The sequence below is a fragment of the Rhopalosiphum maidis genome, chromosome 2 (genome assembly GCF_003676215.2).
Source record: "Rhopalosiphum maidis isolate BTI-1 chromosome 2, ASM367621v3, whole genome shotgun sequence".
Classification (NCBI taxonomy): domain Eukaryota; kingdom Metazoa; phylum Arthropoda; class Insecta; order Hemiptera; family Aphididae; genus Rhopalosiphum; species Rhopalosiphum maidis.
In genome coordinates, this window is record NC_040878.1 from 37,124,286 (window position 1) to 37,142,824 (window position 18,539).

The 18,539-nt window shown below is 26.2% G+C and overlaps 1 protein-coding gene across 1 annotated transcript; it reads left to right on the forward strand.

Moving 5' to 3' along the window:
* Positions 1 to 446: 446 nt before the first annotated feature.
* On the forward strand, positions 447 to 17,660 carry LOC113551048 (E3 ubiquitin-protein ligase RBBP6). Its single transcript, XM_026953059.1, has 18 exons — positions 447 to 702; positions 777 to 1,027; positions 1,667 to 1,754; positions 4,017 to 4,059; positions 4,134 to 4,178; positions 4,242 to 4,330; positions 4,986 to 5,103; positions 5,166 to 5,290; positions 5,347 to 5,501; positions 5,571 to 5,798; positions 6,452 to 6,932; positions 7,018 to 7,181; positions 7,256 to 7,418; positions 7,590 to 7,796; positions 7,866 to 8,057; positions 8,144 to 8,242; positions 9,747 to 9,857; positions 15,299 to 17,660. The coding sequence occupies exons 2-18, from the start codon at positions 862 to 864 to the stop codon at positions 17,625 to 17,627; spliced, it is 4,803 nt and encodes a 1,600-aa protein (XP_026808860.1). The 5' UTR covers positions 447 to 702; positions 777 to 861; the 3' UTR covers positions 17,628 to 17,660.
* The last annotated feature ends 879 nt before the right edge of the window (positions 17,661 to 18,539 follow it).

Genomic DNA, 18,539 nt, shown 5'->3' on the forward strand with positions numbered 1-18,539 from the left:
AAATTAGTAAAAGAGGTGTTACCATTGGGTTTCTTCCTCAACACGTCATTCATGTTACTTTATTCTGTTTTTCTTTATCTAATTTGCTTATTGTAATTATTGTGTACAGATTGTGAATTTTCTTTCTTAAATAAAAAAAAAAAAATATCAAGTAAGTACATATTATAAAAATTATAAATACTGATAATATACAATAAATGCAATGTAGGTACATAAAATTACCAACCTATCATAGACAAGAACCCCCTAGTTGAAGGTTTGAAACTCTATGACGGAATTTAAATTTTTATAAGTACATGTCTATGATTAAAATGTTGAATTATAGTTTGAGCGGTTCAATCACAGTGTACACTACACAGTTTTTTTTTTTATCATAGTTGCACAGCAGGCCCACTTTGGCGACACTGTCATCTACGGCCGAACGAAAGTCGAAAACGTTCGGTTCGTCGTTCGTATTGTTTACATGTTTTAGATTTTTTTATCGTTTCTCGGGCATTAGCCTCAGTGGTTCAGTCTTACACTAATACTCTTATTATTATTACTATTATTACTCAATCCTAAACATATTGCAATACGTCAATGCTATACAACCGAATACTTCACTCGTTTAATCGTTTACTGCAGCCGTCTATCTTTCTTTATCAGATTGATTTACCGATCTTATTTCTTCGAGGTTCTCCGCCCGGTCAGCTTTACCGATGGGTGAGTTTTCCCGTTATTTCTCGGGACTTAACTCTCGTCTCTTAACGATATTATGATTATTTACCGAGTCTCAGGCGTACAAATAAATAAGTCAGTAGGCTTACGTACCTATAAATAAAATCGAACACTGAGGCCTGAACGCGTGCTACCAGTTTCACTATGTCGGTTCATTACAAGTTCAAATCCGCCATCTCCTATGATACAATCACCTTCGATGGTCTTCACATATCCGTGAGAGATTTGAAAAAGGCTATACTTCATCAGAAACAGATCGGCAAAAACACGGATTTTGATCTACAGGTTACCAATGCCCAGACCAATGAAGGTAAGGTTAACAATAGTAAACCTGCTTTGTACTTACATTAATTAATGTCTCGATATTAAATATAAAATCTAAAATTTAAATAATACTCTTGAATGCGTATTAAACTATCTATAGCCATTGATTTTTCATTGAGTCATTTTTTCTGACCATTATTAAATCAATTCAGTTTATGATAATCTCCATAAACTATAATAGGTAGTTTAAATTTGAAACAATTTAATTTTAATCCATTTGTATTTTGTGTATGACTACATGTTATCAATTGGAAAAATTCTGTTTGCGTTTTTCGTTTTAAATGATAATTTTTAACTTAGACACCTATTATTTTTTTTATCTTTAAAATTTTAAAACCTTTATAATAGGTTTTTTTTCTCGTTTAATTTTCTATATTTGTTTGATAAGGTCGAGAAGTTTCTAATTGTATTTTATTAAGTTAAAAATTAAGTAATTAATCAACATTTTAATTAAATGTGGGTTGATTTATTTTAATTAGACATAACTAAGATAAAGGCAATAGAGTTACTAAGTAAGAGCTAACAATTAACATGTTACACTTGTATACATAAAGTATTATTACTTAGTTCTATTTAAAATGTATACAATATACCTTATTTTAATGATTCTAAATTATTATTTTAGAATATACTGATGACCAAACATTAATTCCTAAAAATACGTCATTAATTGTTTCAAGGATACCACTTACAACACAACAAAAAAAAGCATGGTATGTATTATTTTTCCTTTTCCATTTATTAATTATATATTATTTTATAATTTATATGTTGTAAAGTATAATAGTAGCAAATAATTGACTTCCAATATCTTGAACTCAATTATTTAGAGGGAGGGTAATCATAAGCGTGTGCAGGTCTTCTTGGCAGGAGAGGTAAAACTCAAAACACCTTCCCTCGATTTTTCCTAGCTAAAACCTTGATGTGAAGCATTGATAATTTAAATAAATTCTCACACAAACTCAAGTATATGGTTCTATTAAACTACGGTATTGTTCTATAGAGTTAAGAGTTAGGTTAAACATAAAATTACCAAAAGAGTTTTCAAGAAGACATAATGAAAAATAATTAAGAATACATAACAAAAACGCTTGCCAAGATAAAGATCGGCATGTAAATTTTCTTGATTTTCAATTTTTAGAAATTTATTAATTGTATGCAATATGTATGTATAATGTATTTTATTTTCATTTTCATTTAGTGAGATAGATCTCTGAAACCGGAGAACGGATTTTGTTATTTGGGGTCTTGTTAGATTCACATCAACTAGGAGAAGTGCAGTAAAGATTTTCAGAACTTTATCTTTTATAGTTGATTCACTACAGAGCTTCAAGAAAAATTAAAACACATTTTATTGAGATTTTTTTTTATGTTTTTCAGCTTTATAGCTTTGTAATGAATTAACGATTGAAGATAAAGTTCTGAAAATCTTCACAGCACTTTTCCCAGTCGATGTAAATCTAACAAGACCCCAAATAACAAAATCCATTCTCCAGTTTCGGTAATCTACCACGCTAAATGACAGTCTAGCAAAAAATAACTATTTTTTAACTGTAAAAAATTAAACAATTTTATTTTGAAAATTTTGAATCTCACATTTTGTATCTACTTGATAATTTCTTTTTAATGAGCTATCAACCAATTTTTTAGCTATAATAGTTTTGGAAAAAAGTTTAAAAAAAATATAGAAATTTTGGGACTGTTCACGCCGACGTTTTTGTGGATTCAAATCGTTATACCGCTTGGGTGTAATATCGGATCTATTTCATTAATATATTTTATGTTAAAACTAGCTTAATTATCTACCTATTCATTACAACTGAGTTACATTTTTATCATTTTCCAATTTGACTACAAATTCTTGAATTTTTAAAAATTCAGACTTTTTCATTTTAATTACCATACTTGATTAAAAATCAAGAAAGTAAAAAAAATTATTAAATAAGAACATATAATTTGAACAACTTTTTAAATAGGTAATATGTTTTATATTTAAGTTCTATATACGTCGTTTAGTGGTAGGGTCTAATGTTTTAAAAATGTCTATTACTTCTTCATAAATTTTAAATGTGTATTTTGTTTAGGTACCAATATACCAATATTGAATATTTGAACATATAATTATTTAAATATTTTTAAAAATTGATAGGTATTATTGTATAATAAAGATGTTGGGGAAGCGGAAAATCTCGCAGGGAGGGCAGGTACCTCCCCTGCCTCCCTTGTGTGCATGCTTATGTGGGTAATACTGCATGTTTATCCTCTGTCTTAAAAATAAACAACATAGTAAATTTATCTTTAATCATTCACGTTAAGTGTTGTAAGTTTTAATATTAGAATTAATTGATCTATCATAAAATCATACGGTGAGAACATATATGTGTATTGTTGATGGTTTTTAAAGTATCGTATATTTTGATTCTAAGCAAATTTTAATATTTAACAAATTTCATGCTGGAAAATTAAAATATTAAAAAAAAACTAACTAAGATTATGTTTTTACTTTTAAGTTTAATAATAGGTCAATTCACTCTTATATTAAAGTTAACATCAAATTGGAATTAATGAATGCAAATTTGTTATATTGCACATTTTTAAGACTGAGGTGACACATGCAAACATATATGATGTATTCTTAAAAAAGTACTCTACTATTGTATAACACACTTTATTTTCTTGTTAAAATTTTTATTCAATTTAAGATCTCTTTAATTGTATACAAAAATTTAAATTTAGATATAAAATAAGATTTTTGGAATATTGTATTTTCAAACAATTTAAAATCTGAGTATCATTATCACTACTTAATTTTTTCTATACATTGATTGATTTTATTGTTAAAAATCCTATGTTGATACATTTTTCAAGCTTTAGTTTTTAGTGTTTTTACACATACCCAACATTTTTATAGTTCAATTAAATTTTAAATGAGTAACTGACAAGAAATTATAAGTTATTTATTTATTTATTTTTAGGGAAAGAGCTGAACAAAACAATCAACTTGTCCTTTCAAAACAGGTAAATCATTTATAGTATATTTAACTTTATTTTTATTGTATATTATTTATTAATTATGAATTTTAATTTAATAGATATTAAATTTAGATTCACATGAACCAGATTCTGCTAAACTTAAGGTAAAACTATATTTTTTTAATTCAAATGTATTCAATTAAAATACTAATATTGCAACTTTATAGGGTGCAGATTTACTTGGTTCTAATGCAAGCGAAGAAGATAAAATCAATGCTATGATGGCACAATCTACACAGGAATATGATCCATCCAAGTAATAATTAAATAATTTAAATTAAATATTAGAATAATCATAGGTATAAAGTATTTTTTATAGAATTTCAATAGTTGAAACAAAATTTATTTCACAACATTTTTGGTCCTTATTTGTTATCATTGCACGACCAAACATTAAAAATGTATCATCCCGTGACTAGGTGACCTTTATCAGCAATTGTTAATCTAAAATTGTAATATTTATTATTGATATTTATCTTTTTAACTATGCTAAAATTTACTGTAAACAATTTATTATTATTTTTTTTTACCATTATTTGAAAGTTTTCAAACACAATAAAAAAAAAAAAAAAATCATATTACAAAGAATCACCCAATGGAAGAATGCAAAATTCTTTATAGTGTTATGACATAAAAATTAAAGCACGTATTGCTTTTTAAAAATATAGTTGAACACTTTTAAATGATATTTTCTGTCAAATTTTTAGCTTCAGTTTTTTTCTCAAAATTCTAACATTATACTTTACTTATCTTTTTCGTAAATCTATTCCCCTCCCTATATTTCTTAATTGATAATTTCTTATTTCTAACCTGTAAGTTTATTTCATTGTTTCACTTATGATGTATATACAACTAATTATTTATTACAAATAATAAATTCTTTTAATAATTAATTAAATTTTTCATTTTAGTTTTGTCAAAATTCGAGGTGGAAATCAGTACGGTGAAGTACCTTTAAATTATGTTTGTCATCGGTGTCATAATCCTGGTCATTGGATAAAAAATTGTCCTAATAATAATACGACTGCAGTAAGAACAGTTATTGATTATTTGTAATAGCTTAAGGTTTAATATAATTTATTTTATTAAAGGATCCAATTGATATTAAAAAAGCTACAGGCATTCCAAGAGGATTCTTAGTGCCAGTTGATGGCCCATCAGTTCCTGGAGCAATGTTAACTGGTTTGGGTACATTTGCCGTTCCTAGCATTGATCAGTATGTATTTTAAACACAGTTTATTGGTTCATTTATTAATGTTTATGTTATATTAGGGAAGCTTATAAACAAAGTATGAAACCACAAAAAAAACAAGAAACTAAAGTAGAAAAAGTAATAATTCCTGAAGATTTATTATGCACATTGTGTTCTGATTTATTAACAGATGCAATAATGATGCCCTGTTGTGGGACTTCTTTTTGTGATGAATGTAAATTAAATTTTTTATTTTAATAATCAAAGCTAAAATCATTAAGTATTTACTATTTATCAATCCTAGGTATTCGAAATGCTCTTCTAGAATCTGAGGAAAACGAATGTCCAGACTGTCACGGGAAAGAAATATCACCAGAAACTTTAATACCAAATAGATATTTACGAAATGCTGTAAATAGCTTTAAAGATAAAACTGGATATAGTAAACGTATTGAAGCTGTAAAAGAAAAAATAACTCCCACTAAAGAGCCGGCATCAATTCCCAAAATAAATATTCAGCCACCAAAAGAAGGTAAGTTAAATATTATTTATTTATTAATTTTATTCCATTCTCCAAAGTTAAATATTTTCTTTTTCATCTTACTTAACCTTTTATTTTTCCAATTATACATTTTTGAATTTCAACTTTTTGTCTATATTTTGAAGACTTCAAGCATCTAGATCATGTATCTTTTTCATTTAATGAATATTCAAAATTATAATTTATTTAAACTATGATCTAGATGTTGAAAATAAAATAATCAATTTAAAATAACATTATTTATTCTATTTAATTATATAGCTTTATTAAGTTTAAAAATGAATATTAATTTAAATACTGTTGAGATATTATGAACTTTTATGATATATTCATTACAATTCACATTTTTTTTTTTAAGTAAATGTAATTTAAATGTTGATAGCTTAATTACTTAACAAATAGGTTACTGTCTTGGTTATATTTGATTTTTTTACATGATTCTGTGTGATAATTATTACTTTTGTTTCATGGTTCCAATATATTTTCCAGCAGCAATATTAATTTTATATGTTACTACTCGCAAAAGGAATTCTAAGTATTATATTCTTAACATTTTTATCCTAGATCCTATTCTTTCTGGTCCTCTACATTTCTTATTAAACTCCAAATTAAATTACGTATATCATCTAGAGTTTAACTTTCAGAAGTGATCATTCCAGCTAGCACCCAATCACCACCGTCTGATCCTTCAATTGAAGTATCCAGAGATGAAATTTATCAAAAAATCGCTGCTGTTGGTGACCCTATTGATAAAACTCAACGTAACTACTCTGCAATTGGCACAATCAATAATTCTCACAATCATTCTACATTTAAGACCAGTCAATCCCAAATTCAATCTCAAGTTCCGCCAGTGTCAGTGAACAATAATAATCGCCCCAATAACACAAATGTTTATTTACCTGTAAATACTTTTCAAAATACACGACATACAGTTACAAAGTCTACAGAAAATCGTGTGCCACATATTGCACGTTTTAATTCTCAATCTTTATCTATCCCCCCTCACCCTCACATGCGCCCTTGTTTGCCCGTAGGACCCGCAGATATTTCAGTACCACCACCTCCTTTTGCTCATCCACCTCCATCGATTCAATCTGATGTTGGCTATAATCAAATGCAACCGTAAGTTAATTATAATCATTTATAATTTATATAAATATTAAATTTAAAAAAAAAAGTAAATTAACAATTGGAATACTTGTTTTAGAATTCATAATCCTCCACCACCCGGATTAGACAGAAACAATAGCCCAGCTAATGCTTCATCAGACGAAGGAATGCATCCTCCCGAGTCAAACCATCATCAAATGGACAAATTTGATAACCAAACTGGATCTCTTCAGCCAATGATGAGAACAGGTTATCCTACTGGTAATTATCATCTATAATATTTAATTCATGTATGTATACAATATTTGCTTTAAAATTAAAATTATTTTTTATAGGTTACTATCCACCACCACCCATGTCTAATTATGATCCATATAATATGCCTGTTGATATGAGAAGTCGAGGTTACCATCGAGGATATAGTAGAAGACCAACTCGTGGACAGCCAATGGGCTCTAGTTATCGTCCAGATTATCGTAATGGGGGAAATTATATGAAGTAAGATTATTTTAAAAGCAAATGTAGAATGTTTCAGCATTTAATTAAATAAAAAATGTACTTAATTTCAATTATAACCATTTAAAATATTTAGTATATTCTCTCTTACAAAATTAAAACTTACAGTAAGGTATCAAAAGTTTTGAATTTTATATTTTATTATTTATTTAGTAATAAAAGAACTATAGATGATCCACTAGCAGTATTTCAGCGAATACTTCGAGAGCGTGACAGTAAACGTCGGGATATGAGAGTTCGTCATTCTATATCCAGGTCTCGATCCCGATCTTTATCACGATCTAGGTCTAGGGAACGGTCTCGCAGTCTAAGTCGTTCACCGTCAAGGATAATGAATCATAGAGTTCGGTCAATATCAAGGTATATAATAAAAATAAATAATAATGATATTTGACACTTCATACTATTCATTTTTTATGATCATTATAGGTCACCTTTACTGCGTAATAGATCAATAACTCCTAGACGACGTAGCCGTACACGTTCTCGTAGTCCTGTAAGGAAACGCAAGAAAAGTTTATCTCCTTTAAAACGTTTACCAATTAAATCGAGGAGAAGAACTCGTAGTCCAAGTCGTGATGTACAAGGACGAAGATCCAGATCTTTATCTCTTCATCGAAGGTAAAATTAAATAATTATAACTACAATGAGCTATACTGGCTATACTTGTATTAATTACTTTATGCTTTGTACATATTTAATTTTAGAACTCGTTCAAGATCTCGATCTTTAACTCACAGAAACCGAATGTCGCCATCACCTCGTTTCAGATCAAGATCTCCTTCTTTTTACTCTTCACCTGCTAGGTATATATTTTTAAATTTTTTATACAATCTAGAAGAAATATCACATAGTCATTTTTCATGAGACCATTTATGGTAAAACATTTAAATGTGCCATGGGCTAAACATTTGTAGATTCTTTTTCGATCATTATAATTAATATAATTTTACTTTTCCTCCCATTTAGTTTCTATTAAAACAAATTAAAAATAAATTTAAACTTTTAAATAATATGTGTATTTTACTATTTATTTAAAAAATTATTATTCTAGACCAGTGGTTCTCAACCTTTTTTGATTCATGTCACTGTTAGCCACTAGAATCAAACACTGCATCACCCTAACATCAAAATACTAAACAATCTTAATTGTATATTTTAAAATTATTCTTTTATTAAAAAAAAAAAGGACAGTTCACAGAAAAATAATAAGTATAAATTTTATTTGAGTTGCTGAGTTCAATAAACATTGACACTTTAAATTAACAAATAAAAGATAATAATTTATATAAATTTAATGGAAAATTTGGCCCTGGTAGAAATTTTGTTTTACCCCAAGCTAGATCCATGTCACCCCAGTTGAGAACCACTGTTCTAGACTCATAATTATTATAAATAAAGGTATTTACATAGATTAAATATGTAGTAGACTAAATCATAACAGTACTTAGTATTTGTTAAAAATATTTCCCAAATTATACGATATAATAAAAGTGTTGTTTTCTAGCTTAATAAAAATAAATACTGTAGTATAATAATTTACATAAATATTGTATCATTGTATAGAATATATTTTATTTTTGTGTTTACTATCAACTTAGTATACTAAACTTTTGTATAACTAAAGAGACTGTCATCGGGATCATCAAAAATGTTCGTGTATTGACTCTTTTTTTTTTTATCAAATTTACATTTGTAATTTAATACTAAATATTAATATACACTATGTTTAGGTACACACAAACTAACATATGCCATTCATTATTATAAATATATTATGCAGTTAACATTATCGTTATTGGTGATACAGTAGTACACCTGTTTATTTGGTCATAATCCATTCTTAAATATGTAATTGTGTACCTTGTTGTTGTGATATAGTATTAACATACATATGGAACTATATTCGTGTATAAACTTAAGTATTGCCGTTTGTTATCAAAGTAGTGGTGAAAATTATAACCGTCTGTTGAGACAGGTCTAAATACACTAGAATGCCTAATATTTTATCCGTTTAGAGAGGTATCCGTTATAGCAGGTATCTGTTAAGTTAGCTTCACTATATTAGTTTAGTATAATGAACTATCTATTTTATTTATCATCAAAATACCTACTCAATTTTATTTAACTGTTCTATATAAAATGAGTTTAAATATTTTTTTTTATAAGTTAAAGTAGTATAAGTTAGAATTAAATTAGCTAAACTTTAATGTATCTAATTTATTTTTAATGTTTTATATTATTTAAGTACTACAAATATTGAAAATAAATAGGAAGAACTTATATAATTATTTTTTTTTTTTATTCTAGGTTTAACAACTATCATAGAGAAGATGACAATTTTGGATCTAAGGGAGGAAATTGGCGTGGTAGAGGTGCCTGGAGCAAAGGAACATCACAACAATATCAACAATCACACAGGTACAGTTTTGTTGTAAATGTTTTTGCAGTATCTAGTACCGATAGTGAGTTCATATTCGAACACTGTAGATTACCACAAGAAGGAAACCCAATTAATCATTATTGCCAACATGAATTTTTTTAATTCAAAATTTTATTAATTTTCAACTATAATTATTTATCAGCTAATATCATAAATATTTTATTAGGTGTTGTTATTTTTTTTTTTCTAATACGTTAATTTTAAATTTTATATGAAAATGTATTACTTGAATAATCGATTCTGTGATAAAATATAGTGATATCTTTATGTCTTTGTTAATCCTATGAAAAATTCAAGTTAGTTCAACAAAATATTCATTGTCAATTGTTTTATTTTATTTTTACTTATTGATCTCTATTAGCTACTTGTAGTTTAATTTTTTTTGGTATAAAATATAAAGGATTGTATAAATCATGAATTTTTAAAATTTGAAATAATTTCCAATTTTTTTTTCTATTTTCAAACTATGCATTTTAAATAAGTTTTTATTTGTTTGTTTCAATAAAAGTTTAAGTATTACAATACATAATGTTTATGAATGAGTTAAGTTTAAAAATCATCGTAATTAAAATATAATTATTTTTTGCTATTCTACAGTCATACTTTTAAGTACTTGAAATGAGTTGTCAACAGATAAATTAAATCTGCATATTATTTCAAATGAATATAATAATTTATATATATATATTTTAAATAATTAATATAATATACATTAATTATATAATCTATATAGCTTACACATTTCATTTTAATACAATCAAAATTATTTAATACATTAAAATCAGGGACGTATGCAGAAAAAAGTTTTGGGAGGTGTTTTTGAAAAGTAAAACTTTTTAGAATAAATATACAAAAAAATTTTAAGAAAATTAGGTATACTTTTTTTAAATACAAACATTGATATAACAAAATTAACATTAAATTTGAATAAGTAAATAACTATGCAAAAACCCAAGTATTTTGGGGGATGTTTGAACACCCAAAACACCCCCCTGTGTATGTCCCTGATTAAAATAGTATATCCAAGTCAGTGTTTATAATGATTTTAGTTTTTGATTTTGAGCAAAACAAGAACGTATTCATTTTACAATAATGTTTATTTATTGTTTGATCATTTGAATTATAATTGTCAGTTATTCTTTTCGGCAAAAGTTAAAATTGATTTGAATTATGGCAATTTTGCATAAAAGAGCTTGAGCGACTGATTTAAAATTATTGTAATGTAATATATTTAGATGATATTTTTAATATTCCAGTATGAGTTTAAGCAATATTTCATCAATGCATATTTCTTTTTTAACTGACTTGGGATTTTATGAATTTTGTATTATTTTTTTTATACTAATGTGCTGTTTTTACTCCTGAAGTATTATGTCACTTGACATATATTTGTCCGAAGTTTGTATTTAATAATATAACATTTCAATTAGAACTGAGTATTTTTGAAGGGTTGTAAATACATTTTATAATCTTTTGATTCTTACTTATATTTATTTCATCTAAATATTGTAAATTATGTTCTCTATGTTCAATACAGAAAATTGTTTATAACTAAACATATTATATCAATGCTTAATAAACTACACTAATATAACAACGTAATGATTTAAATAATTGAGCTCAACTAATAATTCTAAAGAAATTTCTATGCAAATCCGTTCCTAACTGATTAATAATTAACATTTCACACATTGAACTCTGTAGTAAATACCTACGTGTTTTCACTATTTCCAGTGTATGTTACAGTCCACAGATATTAATCTATAATTTTGATTCGCGTTATCATTTAAACGAAATTTGGAGGGAAAATAATTTATTTTAGGGTTATTGTACAATAATAAATATGGTGCTCAAGGAGATTTCGAATGTTTTGATATACAAATCTCATGTATTAAGTGGTAAAGCAAAGAGTATTACCCTATGTGGTAATATAGCGGTATTTCTGGTCACAAACATAATTTTCTCTCACCTAGTAAGTTGACAAATTGTGAATAGTCACTCAAATAAACAATAACGAACTCTCCCAAAAATAATTCATTATTATGCCGGTATAAAGGTAATTCGTCTAAATTTATTTTGCTCATAATTACCTTATTAAATTATAAATTTTACAAGGGTACTTATTGGTTTTTTTTTTATTTATAAAATAATGTACATTGAACAAAGAAAGAATTTACAAAAAAACGTATTTTTTAATTTACTAGTTACTCAATTTGTTGATAACAAAACCATACTTGAAAATATTTTTTTAATTATTACTGGAAGAGAAAGGTGGGTAGATTTTGTACAGTCTAGTACTCACCCTTAAATTCAAATTTTAATTTTAACTTCTAAGAAATTGGCAATCTTCTAATTTTCTGAATCAATAAAATAACCTCCATTTATCATTGTTTTTAATTAAAATATTGTATCACAATTCTAGTTAGACGAATATTTATTTATCAATAGGAAAATAGTCATTCGTTTTATTTATCAGTACATAAATTAATATTACATCTTTAATGTGGTGAATTAATAAAATATCACACAATTTATGCATTTTTTAATATTCAAATGTGTGTTTAAACACTAAATATTAATTTATAATTAATAATTTATCAAATATATTCAAATCAAAAAACACTACTAAAACTTCTTAAATATTGTTATAAGGCCAACTTGTACATAAAATTTCATTTAAACTTCAACTAAAGTTGCTAATGGATAGAGATAACAATGGCTATATTGCTGTAGTGTGTTCATCATGAAATTTATGCAGCTAGATTATCTAAATTCTGAGTTTCTACTACTGATTAGATTCTATTGGTTTATTATTACTGTATAGAGGAATATTTTGATCCAACCTAACCTGTCTTCCACTTAATTAATTATGTGCTGTACAATAATGTCCTAGTAATTAATAACCCTAATGATTCTCAACTGATAGAAAAAAACAATTTAGGTTGGATTATCCATGTTGTCTTATAACATTTATTGATGGCAGGTAAAATCATCACACGAAGCATGACCTTAACTCTCATCAAAATCTTAAATCATCTTGTAGGTTTTGGTCCCACCACTCTGACCACTGTATGGTTTAAAAATATTTAATACTTAAAATTGTTGAATTATTAAAGTTAAATGAGTATAAGTTGATTCAAAAATTTACAATACTTTCTTATTTTTACAAAAACTTAAAATTTCATTCACATTTGTTTTTATTTTAAATTTAATATATTAATTTTCACTGATTATAACTTTTATTTAACTATTTAATGAAACTCAAAAATAAACAAAATTTATATCATTGTGTAATACAAAATGTATTGTAATATTTGTTATAGTAATGTCATAAGTTGGAAAATAGAAATTAATTCACATTCTTTAATATATACCTAAATAATATGATATATTTGTTGACTTATTTAATTTTTTATTATATCAATACATAATAATGTTAATTCTGTTTTACCTACTTGTGGTTTTTAAAATTTTATATTGACTTATATAATGGAAAAATTGTTTTCTATAAATTGACTGGTTTAATAAATTATACCTATGATTTGTTTATTATATGTATATTATACTATATTTCTAACTTAATATTCTATTATATTTCTTATATATATATTGATTTAATATCTGTGATTCACTTTATAATTTTGTATGGTTTATTAGTAATAATTAATATTTTTATTGTATCTGTGATATTTCAAATCTGTGATAAATCTGTATTTTTTAATTATATTTATCAGTTAAATGTTGTCCCGTTATTGTTTGTATATTTTTAATTTATGTTAAGATCATATATTTAACCAAATGTATCTCTGATAAAAACTAAGACTTAAAATTAAGACTGATTTTGTAACAGAATTAAAATAGGCTATTTAAAATTATTCTAATTAAAAATCTAATGTAAATTTTATAATGTATTATAAAGGATTTTTTTATACATGTATGTATATAAAATGTTGCTCTAATATAATCATTTTATATATTCATGATAAATTTTATTTTATGATTTCAATAAAATGTGATAACATTTTACATTGATGGTTATTGTAAATTGAAACTTTTTATTTAATATTGAGAATTTTGCATTATTATTATAAAAAAATTGGTAATAATTGGTAATAATTATATTCTGATGAAGTAATTGTATACAGTTTTTTTTTATCATATTGTTTAAATTCTATTAAAATATAATATACTTTTATTTTTCTGGTTAGTTTTAACAGTTTTATTTTATATTTTTGATTTGTATTAACAGTGTAAACTGTTATTTTTTATTAAATTGTTGTAATCTTTTAAATTTTAATATTTAAAATTAATCTGTATTAATAGGCTGGTTTTTGTTTATTATTATTATTATTATTATTATTATTTTATTATTATTTATTTTTTTTTATGTTAAATAATACAAATATAATATCACTATTTTAATTAATCTAAATTTATATTACACAACTTCTGTATTATATGCTTGGATGGCAATTCAATATATTAAGAAATTATTAAAAATTATTAATAATATATTTAATCTATTAGTTTCTTTTAACTATTTTAGTAATCTTAGACTATGCAATTAAGTTTTCCTTTAGCGTAGTTATACTGCATGCTTTAAAAGTCTATAGTTCAATACATAAAATAAAATAAAATTATATTTCTTATTCATTAAGTGTAATCATAAAAATTTTAATTTAATTATTTTCAACTTTTGAATTGTATATTTGAAATTTTAATCTGTTAATTTATTTACTTATTATGAACAAAATAATTAATATTAGACAAGTCGAATGATGTCTTTTAAATTTGAGATAACTCTTAAATGCACATTTACTAATAGTAGTTTTTGAGTCATACTAGGTATTTTTGGTTTATGATTATTTAATGTATACTTAAATATATCAAATAAGTCCTTTATCCAATTATCCTAATTACATTTCTTGATTATAATATTTATCCATTTTATAACTATCTTATCCTGTCAAAATAATGCAGATGTTCCAGCCAATTTTGGAACCATTTTAAGACAAAAGGTAAATCAAATAAACTTTTCACTTTTCTAGCCATTTAGAAATAAATCTAAAACTTGTGTTAAATACTGGCCTAAAAAATCATAGAAGTTTACAGGTACAACAACAATGCAGTACGTTACATCGAACATTATTCTACATCTTTAATCGCGAGGATCAAAAAAATTCTTATTATTTTGTTGCAACATCAAAACAAATATCAGATAATACTTTATGAAGTATTGGGCTTCAACGAGTATACTAGAGAAATATTAAAATCTTATCATTTTCAGAGATATCTTGGCCTAATATTATGTGAACATTTAAGCCTATTAAAATCTCGAATGAGTTTATTTTTTTTATTTAAAATGAGATAAACCTAACATAGTTTATTAATAAGTTTACTTTTGTTTTGTTTTTAACAGGTTTCGTGGGCAATTTGAAGGGCATTACGAGATAGGCGTTGACCGTTCAACAGATTATGCTAACAATTATGCACAATTTGATCCACACTATGCAATGGATCCCAATTTAGTGCGTGATTGGGATGAAATTCGTGACAAAGAAATCCGAGAGAGGGAAAAAGAAAAGAAGGAGGAAGAAGATAAACAAAAAAAGAAATCTAAAAGTCAATCGCCTGCTAAACACCATAAACTTGAAAAACAAAGACAAGAACATAAACTGTCTCCTGAAAAGAATCATAAAGACACGGATAAAAAAGATAAGGGAAAAAGAAAAAAGAAAAAGGACATAGACATAGACAAAAAAAAGAAGAAGAAAAGTCGAGAGAAAAAAGAAAAGGATGATGGTAAAAAGGGAGATGAAAAGGAAAATAAAATCAGTGTAGGAGAAATTAAGCTTGAAATCGGAGGAGCTAATCAGTCTAACCAAGAACCAGCTGCTCCGGGAACATCCGAATCACCACCTCCATTCGAATCTGTTGCAGTCAAAGAAGAATTTAAAATTAAAAATGCCCAAAATGTCTCAGATGGACTTTATGGTGACTTAGATGAAGTAGCACCTGTGGACACTAGTTGGGGCAGTTTTAAGATAACGGAACAGGCTGAAACATATATGAAGTCTAAAGAAGAAACCTTGGGAGAAACAATTGAAGAAAAACCAAAAGAACCAGAAGTTCTAGCAGAATTGCCCGAACGATCAAAATGGGAAGTTGAAGAAGATACAAATACTACAGACGATAAATTTGATGTGAATAAACCAAAAGGAGGAAGTATTGTAGACAATCCAGAAATCCATACTGATTGTAGTCAAGTTTCTGTTACAAATGAAGTACTAAAACGAGCAGAAAATGCTATATTTCAAAAAACTGTTAGAACTCTAGAATTATCAGGTAAAAAAACTGTTGTTGATAAATCTGAAGGCATAAAAGATAAAAAACTGGATATAACTAAAGACAAGAAAATTGAAGCAGAAAAACATGTAAATAAAGAGAAAAAACAAGATAATGTAAAGGAAAAGAAGTCTGATGTATCTAAAGAGAAAAAAATTGAACATGTTAAGGAAAAAAAAATTGATAGCAGTAAGGATAAAAAAGATGTTAAAGATAAAAAACAAGATATTATCAAAGATAAAAAAACTGATTCAAAAGATAAAAAAAATGATGTCGATAAAGAAAAAAGACCAGATGTGAAAGATAAAAAACCGGAAAACATTAAAGATAGAAGGACTGACCGAGAACGAAGATCTAATGATAAATCATCAGAAATAAAAACAGGAACAGAAAAGTCGTCAAGAAGAGATGATTATACATCAAAACATAAGGATAAAAAAAATGTTGATTCTGATGCTGCAGCAGATTCATTATCTATTCAAAGAGAAGCTAGAAAATTAGGCAGTTCTATACAGATAACAGTACCATCAGATTTATTAGATGACAAAAAAAATAAAGATGTCACAAAACGTATATCAGCTAAAGACAGACTTGGTGAAAAAGTAGAAGATAAAGATGATAAACACTATAAATCAAGAAATGAAAAGCGGAAGGCCTCCCGCTCTAGATCCCCTATCCGAGTGCATTCTACACTTATCGTTCCAGAGCCACTGCCTAGAAAAGTCAGAGCGTCTTCAAAAACTCGAAGGGACTCATTGAAAAAAGATCGTATTGCTAAAACAGAAAGAACTACTTCTTTCAATCGACCTTCTCGACGTGACGATGAGAAAAAAACAGACCAACAAAAGAAAATTGATACCCGTAGATTAGTTAGACCAGATGACAAACATCATCGCACAGTTGACCATAAAAATGTTACTAAAAAAGAAGATCGTTCGGAAAAAATAGAAGTAAAGAAAAAAGAAGAAAGACGAGAAGAAGTGGTGAAAAATGTGAAACCAAAAGAAAAAGAAACTGAGAAAAAAGAACGTAAAAACCGTCGTCTTGAACCAGACCGCAAAGTGAGTGATGAGAATTATGATAATAACGATGAAGAAGAAGTCAAAAAATTACCCAAAGATAAAGAATCGGACGATTCAGTAAGTAGCTCTAGTAGTTCAAGCTCATCAACAGATTCGTCGCCTGTTCGATCTAAAAAGAGGAAGAAGACAAAAAAACGAAAGAAAAAACACATAAAAAAGAAGAAATTAGCTAGTAGTTCAGATTCTGATGATTCAGATTCATCTTCAGAGTCTGATGATGCTAATAGTAGTAAGCATAAAAAAAAGAAGAAGAAAGAGCAGCGTAAACACAAACTACATAAAAAACCATTGAAAAAGAAGAAAAAGACTAAACATAGATAGAAAACAAAATATATGCCCAAAAATTAAATTTTCTATAGTCATTGATTGTAAAAATAAATTTTAATTGTTCTACTCCAATTTTTTTTTATTAACTAAATATCTTTTTTTTTTAGTACATAATTTAATTTAAACTGCGTTGTTCAATTTTATATATATCGTTATAAATAAGACGTTATTATGTATAAGTACATCACTTATAATTATTATTTTAATTATATATTTATATACATATATTATATTATTTTTGTAAATATGGACGATGACATTATTATAACTATTTGTGATTACGTTAAAGACATGTTAAATAAATTTGTGTACTAGACAATCTTTTTTTCCAATTTTGAACCCCAATTTTCCATTACTATAATAAGTAAAATGGTATATTTTTAAGATAATTATAGTACAATACATGTATAGCTATGAAGTGATTTTTTTTTTAGTAAACTATTGTCACGGTCAATTAACATGTCACTTATGTTTTTGAAAACAAAAGTTGTTAATCGCTCTGCCGTACGTTATTGGTAGTGTCAAGTGTTGAAGTGTCCCTCATAATTGAGTAAGTCACTATGATGGTGTGTTCAATTTTAATTCAATGATAAATCATAGCACACAAAAATATTTCTGAGCAAAGACGATCTGTCAGTTTTATAACTTAATATATTTTACTATACATTTATACTGCTATTATGGTAACTTATTTTATGTTGTACTTTAAATTAATTTAGTCCGAAAACGCCATAATCATTATATTGTTAATCTTAATTATTAGATATAATGGTACTAACGGTAGATATTTACGACAAATACTTATAATTGTTTTTAACCTTTTTGTGAATAATGACTCCCCATTTCCAATGGGACGGTATGAATACTGAATAGGTACATAGTTAAAATTACTAATTAGCTAATCTA

Bases quoted from the DNA above. Each gene is read 5' to 3' on its own strand.
- LOC113551048 (XM_026953059.1), top strand. From the start codon at position 862: ATGTCGGTTCATTACAAGTTCAAATCCGCCATCTCCTATGATACAATC. The intron at 5,104-5,165 runs GTAAGAACAGTT...ATTTTATTAAAG, and splicing joins CTAATAATAATACGACTGCA to GATCCAATTGATATTAAAAA. The intron at 7,182-7,255 runs GTAATTATCATC...TATTTTTTATAG, and splicing joins GAGAACAGGTTATCCTACTG to GTTACTATCCACCACCACCC.